This window comes from Anopheles bellator, unplaced genomic scaffold (assembly GCF_943735745.2).
Source record: "Anopheles bellator unplaced genomic scaffold, idAnoBellAS_SP24_06.2 scaffold00240_ctg1, whole genome shotgun sequence".
Taxonomy (NCBI): Eukaryota; Metazoa; Arthropoda; class Insecta; order Diptera; family Culicidae; genus Anopheles; species Anopheles bellator.
Genome location: NW_026684389.1, coordinates 516 through 9,613, shown reverse-complemented (window position 1 = coordinate 9,613; position 9,098 = coordinate 516). Strand labels below are relative to the sequence as shown.

Genomic DNA, 9,098 nt, shown 5'->3' with positions numbered 1-9,098 from the left:
CTGTTCGTCGGAGGGCAAAAGAGTCGATTTATTAAGTACTGGTTAATACGGAAACCAAATATTAAAAACGGTAAGTGAACGCGAGATCATCGCTCGCTTTTAACCTGAAAGACTATATATAGGTTGGGACATATTTCATATAAATTTCATATAAATCAAAGCAGCGTCAAAGTAGCGTCAGCCTCGATAAAAACCAAAGCAATATTCAAAAACTAGGTCGTTGGCCATTTCCCGCCCATTAGAGCCCGAAGGCGAAGAAATTGATCAAGACAAAGACTGTAATCGATGAAAGCGAACGCTGACAGCACTGCCCTTGGGGTGACATTCGAGGCAGCGACGTTAAAGAGCGTTGAAAATTTTACCAAACAGTCGGCAACGATCGCACTGATTGTATCACCCTTAATTCCGTGGTTCCGGCTTACGAAGGAAAAGATTTTGCATTACTCGCCTGTGAAACGTTTTTTCAGTGTTCTGTCAATCGCAACAATGGCTCTCAACAAGCTTAGCATCGAAAACGTGGACCTCAAGGGCAAACGTGTGTTTATGCGGTAAGTTGGCCGGCTTTGGGCTGTGGAGCAAGGAAAAGGACATTCGGTCGATGGCCTGAAGACTTTTCGATCTACCTGTGGGAATTATTAACCGTATTTCGTTCAATCGAACGATTGTCTTCATATTGTCTCCCGCCGTCCGCCAGTGTCGATTTCAATGTCCCCATCAAGGACGGTAAAATCACCAGCAACCAGCGTATTGTGGCCGCACTCGATAGCATCAAGTTTGCCCTCGAGAAAGGAGCTAAATCGGTTGTGCTTGCATCGCACCTTGGCCGACCGGACGGTAACAAGAATATCAAGTACACGCTGGCCCCGGTTGCCGACGAGCTGAAGAAGCTGCTCGGCCGTGACGTAACGTTCTTGAATGATTGCGTCGGGGCGGAGGTTGAGGCCGCCTGCAAAGATCCGGCAGCCGGTTCTGTGATTCTGCTGGAAAACGTACGCTTCTACGTCGAGGAGGAAGGCAAAGGTGTCGATGCCAGCGGCAATAAGGTTGGTATGGTAGTAGTTTGGGATTGGGATTGTACACGTAGTTTGTCTTTCGGTCGGGTCTTCTTAAAATAGATGCTTTGTTTATGATTAAAGGCGACATAATCGGTAGACGATTGCACACAATCAACATTCCGTATTGCGTAATGCGAGCGCTAATCTACGTTAACTTTCCCTCTTTCGCCCTTCCATACCAGATTAAAGCCGACAAAGATAAGGTGAAAACATTCCGTGAAAGTCTGGCCAAACTCGGTGACGTGTACGTGGACGATGCATTCGGAACGGCACACCGGGCACACAGCTCGATGATGGGCGAGGGCTATGGCCAGCGGGCGGCCGGTTTGCTGCTGAACAAGGAACTGCGGTACTTCTCACAGGCGCTGGACAACCCGCCGAATCCTTTCCTCGCTATTTTGGGCGGCGCGAAGGTGGCTGATAAGATTCAGCTGATCGAGAACCTGCTCGACAAAGTGAACGAGATGATTATCGGCGGTGGCATGGCGTTCACCTTCCTGAAGGTGCTGAACAACATGGAAATCGGTGGCTCACTGTTCGATGCCGAGGGTGCAAAAATCGTGCAGAATCTGGTCGACAAAGCGAAGAAAAACAACGTTCAGCTTCATCTGCCGGTCGATTTCGTGACGGGGGACAAGTTTGCAGAGGATGCCGCTACGGGCGAGGCCACGGTGGCCGGCGGCATTCCGGCTGGTCATCTGGGACTCGACATTGGACCAAAAACGCGCGAAGCGTTCGCAGCCCCCATCGCTCGGGCAAAGCTCATCGTCTGGAACGGACCGCCCGGTGTATTCGAGTTTCCGAACTTTGCCAAGGGCACCAAGGCACTGATGGATTCCGTTGTTGCCGCAACGAAAGGTGGCACTGTGTCGATTATTGGAGGTGGTGATACGGCTTCGTGCTGCGCCAAGTGGGGCACGGAATCGCAGGTCTCCCACGTATCCACCGGTGGCGGTGCTTCGCTCGAACTGCTCGAAGGCAAGCTGCTGCCGGGTGTTGATGCGCTTAGCAGTGCGTAAGTTGAGCCTACGGAAGGCGCTCTCGTAACTTTTTAACACACCGCGTGTGGAATATGTATAATGTTAGCTTGTGTGCGTTGCATAGTCATACAATGATAAGTCACGATCATCATTCAACAGTCTGTTCACTGTGACGTTGTGCGTTAAGTCTTTGTTTTTAACCAATAAAGTATCTCAACACAACCTATTCCGTGGCTACTACAGCTGAACGAAAGAACCAAGAGTCAAGAGTCAGATTCGTGAATCTCAATTGAAAGCTCACTGCATAGCTAACGGGGGTTACCGGGTTTGGCAGTCCGGGATTATTGAGAACTAGCAAAATCAGAATTTTTTCAATACATTTTGAGCGCACAAAAGGGAGTAATGAGAGTAAAGCAATCGGACAGCGTTATAATATGTTTTTTGTATTACTTTATTTTACTATATTGTGTGAAGGCCAGTAAAAAGAATACTATGCTCGGCACCACTCGCTGTCTGTGTAATAGAACCTATGCCCTACTGTACAACTGAACTGTATGCCAAAGCATTTATTAGCCCATTCGGCGTTACGCGTAACACACCATTTTGAGGCAAGAAGCCGAAGTCGTTGTGACCATTGTTCTACAGCACAATCCAATATGGTGCTCGAAAGGGAAAGCAGTTTCCGAGAACATACGAGGTGCGTTCAAAAAGTTCTGACAATTTTGTATTTACTCGGGCTACGTATGTTCGATTTTCAAATTTTTTTCGGCGTTAGGTTGCTACTTATGTCACTCACTTATGGTGAAATTTTCGGTGGTGAACTTATGGTGAAAGTTTTTTACAGCTGTTTTACTGTGCGCGTGTCTTGGCCAATCGGCGATTTTTGTCTATTCCGAAAAATTGATGGCAAAGAATTTGTATCAAATTTTGTGCAAAAAACGAAATTAAAAGCTCGGACGAAATTTAAATATTGATGTAGCTTATGGTGATGCTATTAAGACCAAAAGCAGCGCTTATCAATGGTTCAAACTTTTTTTAGATGGCCTAGAAGATGTGAACGTTGAAAAGCCATGTTTGGTCGAATGTAAACAGTTTAGCTTACAGTTTTCTTCGATTGCAGGGTCGTGGTGCATCATGAGTTGTTGCCAAAGGATAGAACAGTCAATAACGAATATTTCCTGATAGTTATGCACAATTTGCCCGAAGCAATCCGTCACAAACGCCCGGATTTGTGCGAAACCCAAAATTGGCTGTCGCACTCCTGCTAACACATCGTGGTTTCTGCTCGAATTTTTGACCAAAAAAAAATTATGATGCCAAAGCTACCGTATTCTCTAGATCTGGCCCCCTGTCACTTTTTCTTATTCCGGAAACTGAAGGAGGGCATGAAAGGACGACACTACGATACGATTTAGGTGATAAAGACGGCATCGCCGAAGAGAAAAATATTGTCCAAGCAAAACAGTAGTCAAAAATTGACCGATTACTCATAATAGCCGAACTTTTCACCATCAATCACTGACATGTGTAACAACCTAACGCCACAAAAAATTTGAAAATCGGATACGCGTAGCCCGCGTAAATACAAAATTGTCAGAACTTTTTGAACGCCCGTCGTACACTAGAGAGCATAACTAACAAATCAGCACACGGTGTACGAATGTTGGAACCGTAATATTTAGAGTTACACCTATTTGGCTTTGGAACGAATTGGACAGTTAGTCGGTTCCTTCCACCTGCTCGTAGCGAGTTTTCATCATTTTCTTGATGTAAGTCTTGTAGTCATCCGTGGTACGACTGTACTGTGCTGCGGTGTTCGCTTTGATACCGAGACCGACGTTGGCCACGCGAGCCTCCGCCTGTGGGACAAAGATTGAAAAACGAAATACATTTTTACCATGTATGCTTGTCATTAGAGAGAACACTTACATACCTCTATGATATTCACACGCCCTTGATTGCTTTTACCCAAACCTTGGCCCTCGGACCAACCCATCTTTTGTAGCAGCTTATTGCCAACATTGTTTTGGCTGATTGGGAGCGACGAGGATGTGGTCTGCTGAAATGACGACTGGCTCTGCTTCTCGATCTCTCGCTGGAAGCGCTCTTTGCTGCGATTAACCGGTGGGGCATCATCTTCACCGTACTTGGCTCGTCGCTCCTTGGCACGATCGCGATACTGCTGCAAACTGGTGCTTGTTCCACCGGAACCTCCGTCACTGCTGCCACCACCACCTCCGCCGCCACCTATACCACCGCCACCAGCTAGGTTTAGTTTCTTGAGATTTTCTTTGTGTAGGGCGGACATTTTTAAATGCTTCATCAAAATTTCTTGTGATTGGAATGCACGCTTGCACAGCAAGCACGTGAGCTTATCGAAATCTACCAAGTCCTGCTCACTGGACCCACCACCATCGCCGTCTCCAAGCTCCTGATCCGAATCGGAACCTCCGCCATAAGTAGCCGAACCGGCCATGGCTCTACTAGCCGTCACTGTAGATTTGCTACTATAACCAGTGCCGGAACCGGCAACCGATCCGCTGGCAGCACCTGCACCGGTTGTACCAGAAACGCGGTCCTTTTTCTCAAGTAGCGAAAACCCGACGTCGGCATAGCCTCCGCTACCGAGCGGCTCTTGCAGTGGTTTCGATGGACCGAGTGAGGAATAAAGAGTGGCCTCTTCGATACGCGCCGGCGGCTGTATGACACTGTAGTCCTTCTTTTGATTAAGCTGCTTCGCCCATTTTTCCATGTCCTTGACGATTTTCTTGGCAACTTTCACCTTATCCTGCGGTGGTTGGTCTTTCATTTTCACCTTTTCCGTATTCTTATCAGAGCCTTCGGTAGTAGGAGCCACTGCCCCAGCAGATGGGCCAATTACTGTCCGTGGTGGTAACGATGGCCCTATGGTGACGTTTGTAGTGTCGGCAGCGGCGCTCGCACTCGACGATGGGGCGGATACGTATGTGTGGTTGGTCGGGTCCCAGTACAGGTAGGAACTAGTGTCACGGTTGTAATAGTACTGTGAGTTGGCATCGTAGTAAAGACCAGTAGTAGGATCGTAGTAGAAACCTGATGTTTCGTCATATTGATAGACCGAGGTGTCGGGATCCGCTGGCAAAAACAATAGAACCGATTAAAACAAAAGAAATTCAATTCAATGAAAGAGTGTACTTACGGTACTTTCGGCCATCCACTCCATTCGGGACCGGTAACTGAAGGATCGTTTGATTTGTGCCGCTAACCAAACCCACACCGAAACCATCCGCCTTTGGCCCTTTACCAGCACCCCCCGCTTGCTTGCGAGCTATGGCCGACTGTGCCACGGCAGCACCATTGTTGGCCGTCTCACTCCCACCTGAGGAAGACACGGGCCCCGTTGGAAGGCCTTGGCTTGGTGTCAACGTCTGTGACAGCTTTGACGTGTAGTACTCTTTGTAGTACTGCAGATAATACTCATGTTCGGCAGCATTCGACGCATACATCGATGCACTGTACTCTGCTAGGCGAGGAACGTCGGCGAGGGTATAGTTGCCAGGTAAATCTGCATCCGCCGAAGTAGTCGTCTGCGACGAAGCGGATCCGGCCACAGTTGCGTTGAATGATGGAGCACCAGAATGCTGTTGGTAGTTACTTCGACCACCACTACCGCCAGTGGAATTTCCACTTCCGGTATTCTTATTCATTTCGTGCACGTTATGTCTGTTGCCGTAGCCACTGCGATCATAACCAGCACCGCCGTCAGCACGATGGCTACCATGATAGTAACTGCCGCCGGACTGATGGTGCTGGTGCTCTCCATGCCCTGTTGCTCCGGCACTATTGTTTCCACTACGGTGATTGGCGTCGCGGTGGTGTGGATGACCGGGCTGATTCGATTTGATCAGATTACGATTCTCCGTGTCCATGCAGTATGAGATAATGACGTCCCGGCTATCGATCGACAGCTGTGGATCCAACTCTTTCAGCGCGTTATGCGTGTTCATCGAGTCCACCAGATTTTCAAAGTGCAGATAGCACATACCGCGCGAAATTGACGTTAGCGGATCGCGGCAGACGACCACCTTCGAGATCTTGGCGACCAGCTCGGCGGGCAAACACTTCTGCATCACGCCCAGCACGCTCTCCTCGTTCGTCAGCACGTCCAGATTGCGAAGCATAATCTTTTTCGTTAGAATGTTGCTCATCTCGTCGCTTCCATCGCCCCCGATTTCACTACCTTTGCGGGAAACGTGACACTTGAAACAGTTTTCCCTTCGTTTAAAATTGAACGCGTAGCACTGTAAAGAGACGAAGGGAGTAAATGCTTCTAATGTTTCCATGGTCTATACACACAAGATCCTTTACCTTTGCACAATACCAGTCCGTATGCATTTTCGAGGGCATCGAAAAGGTGTACTGCATGACGGCATGATATCCGTTGAACACCAACACACCCTACAGGCGTGACGTCGGGAAAAGAATAGAAAAGAGAAAAGAAAATTCATCCAGGAATTAGTGAATTACGGATTTGTTCAATTAACTAGGGAAAAAGAAACCCAGTTATCACTCTCTCTGCAGTGTACACAGTTGATGGAGGGAACAACTGCGGCCGTTGTTGCTGTGCTACTGTTGATGCGTTGCTGCTGTTCTGCTGACGTGTTGGTAGCGATGACCCCTATTATCGTGGACATACTTGAACCAATTCAATGAACCAAATTTGAAAAGCCAAATGTATGATCGAGCAACAGTTCTATCGTGAAGCAAAGTAACGAAAACGGCAACTTTCTATGAAGACGGTTGACGTTTCTGGACAAACTTGTACGACTTTTGAAAGGGAATTGTGTTTTAAATACTACGATGTCCTCGAAGACTTTTCATCCATTTCTGTATTTTCTACAAAATAAGGATTTTTTTCGTCTGCATCGTGTAAGTGATGCTCCTTCGCCGTGGGTCACGAGTTTTCATATCGAAGGACCCGTATTAAGACGACACACGAAACCATCGATCTGTCGCAACCTGCGACAGCCATAACTTTCTTTTATCTTCCGTCTTGACATTTTGGTACCTGTTTGTAACATATCCACCGAGTTGCTTCCTCTTCTGTGCGAAACTCGACAAATGCGAACCCTCTCGATTCACCTAGAAATAAAAGACGGTCGGGAATAGAGAAAGAGCAAAGACAAACACGATATCAATCATAAAAGCCAGCACTGCGCAGCGATGGATGAGTTACTCGAAGTCAGTGGTGTCGATCAATCGCTTTTGTTTGAGTTTTGTTGGCAAATTGGATTAATTGCGAATTACTAAGAACTTGATCCGCCGCACTTGCAATCTGAGTATTAAAAACCATCATTTCCACCCTCCAGTGTAGGAACAGCCACTTAAGTTATTGTCTTGCACCATTTTATGCACTTGCCATTTTCTTTTCGGTATGCTCGATGGTTTTGACATTGTTGTGGTCGAGACTGCGATCGTTTAAAGTCACTGTTGCTTGTTCTTCGTGCTTCATGCACTTCTCGCTAATACATTACCCGTCGAAATCGTTTACATCAAAATTTTCGACTTGTGAAACACTTTTCAATCAAATTATTACCTGTCTTTTTCCTGCGAATCAGCCTCACATGGAGTGCCTGCAAACCGCACTGAATGAGATCGCTTATGATCTGTAGCATAAGAAAGGTACGAAAGTCTTAAATAGTTGAATAATCATACATATTGAAATCGTTTTGATGAAAAAAAGGATCTTACGTCTGCTTCGGTCACTTGCGGGGCTAACCCGCGAATAATGATATTATTGTTGGGCGTGGTTTCATACATGTACTCATTATCGCTGTCGAAATTGTCTCCATCATCCAAAGAGCTGGGAGAATATCCTCCGCGACGACTCCCCTTCTCGCGATCTCTGTAATGCAACGTTTGTCGCAATCGACACTCATTATCAAATTAACGGTGATATTCAACGGTTTTCTCACCTTCGATCGCGATACCGTTCGCGTGATCGTCTTTCTCGATCCCGTTCTCGGCTGCGAGGTCTGTAGCGTTCTCTGAAAAGGGGAGCCGAAAGTGACGAATGAAACAAAAAAAACCTTTCACAGATTGCACAAACCTTTCCCAGCCTCCATCATCATACTCTGGATCGTTTTCATCTCTGTAAAGATCTCTTTCATTGCTCCGCTGGCGCGAGCTGTAACGTTCCCTGCTGTACGATCGAGAGCGACTGCGGCTGTAGCGACTATTGTTGCGGAAGCGTTCCCTAAAAACAAAAAGAATCACATCAGTTTTGCAGCGCGATGTCCCTAGGGTGCGCATTCCGGGCGGAGCATGGCCGTTCGGAGGTTCGGTACGGTCGGCGCCTCCTGTCCCCTTAACACTGGCACCGACAGCTGTGCATAGATGGCCGGTTCTTCGTGCTTGGGGAAGGATCGGGTAGCTGTGTTTTTTCTCGGTTGCTTTTTATTTGCAAGCGCTTACTTCGATCTTCCTCGATTCCCCCGGTCACGCTCATCACGTCGGCTGCGATTTCTATAGTAGCCAGAAGTATCACTGTCTGGGCTCGGTGAGACTATAAACAATTACATTTCAAAGGAAATTATTTTTCGGTCGCATACACATACGATAATTTGTTTTTATCCACAGCCTAAAAGGGATCCGTGTGGAAAACGATGACTCAATCGTTTTAGGATAAAGAAAAATTTAAATCTAACAAAACGATAACGATAGTAAAACAAATGAGCAACATAACGAATCCTCTGCCGGTGTACAGCTCAGAAATCATGGCCATACTTCGTAGACGAGATCACACCAAAAAGGTGTACAACCAAATTACTACACTTTCAAAGATGGCAGACTTACAATCCATTTTCGCTGCACTGGTTTCTTGCTGTGGTTGTTGTCACGGACTTCTTTCGCTAATTGTGGCTTACTCTGACCCGCCTGTGATGAACCCTTGATTTTCAAATAGTTCTTCACGCCGCATCACTATTATGCGTTATTCTATTGGATCAATAAGTTACGCCGAGAGAATTGAAAACCAAAAATTAACTGCTGCAATTGTTTTTCCGCTCCAAGAGTCACCAACATT

General features: G+C 46.9%; 2 protein-coding genes across 2 annotated transcripts; one reads left to right on the top strand and one right to left on the bottom strand.

Moving 5' to 3' along the window:
• The first annotated feature begins 361 nt into the window (after positions 1–361).
• LOC131214202 (phosphoglycerate kinase) lies at positions 362–2,261 on the top strand. Its single transcript, XM_058208582.1, has 3 exons — positions 362–548; positions 695–1,043; positions 1,238–2,261. The coding sequence occupies exons 1-3, from the start codon at positions 487–489 to the stop codon at positions 2,072–2,074; spliced, it is 1,248 nt and encodes a 415-aa protein (XP_058064565.1). The 5' UTR covers positions 362–486; the 3' UTR covers positions 2,075–2,261.
• A 248-nt stretch (positions 2,262–2,509) lies between these two features.
• Positions 2,510–8,876, bottom strand: LOC131214201 (RNA-binding protein 10-like). Its single transcript, XM_058208581.1, has 11 exons — positions 8,870–8,876; positions 8,489–8,579; positions 8,124–8,270; positions 7,990–8,061; positions 7,766–7,919; positions 7,611–7,680; positions 7,083–7,156; positions 6,383–6,472; positions 5,214–6,315; positions 3,969–5,149; positions 2,510–3,894 (listed from the first exon to the last, which is right to left on the bottom strand). Exons 1-11 carry the CDS (start codon positions 8,874–8,876, stop codon positions 3,754–3,756), a joined length of 3,129 nt encoding a protein of 1,042 aa, XP_058064564.1. The 3' UTR covers positions 2,510–3,753.
• Positions 8,877–9,098: the final 222 nt, after the last annotated feature.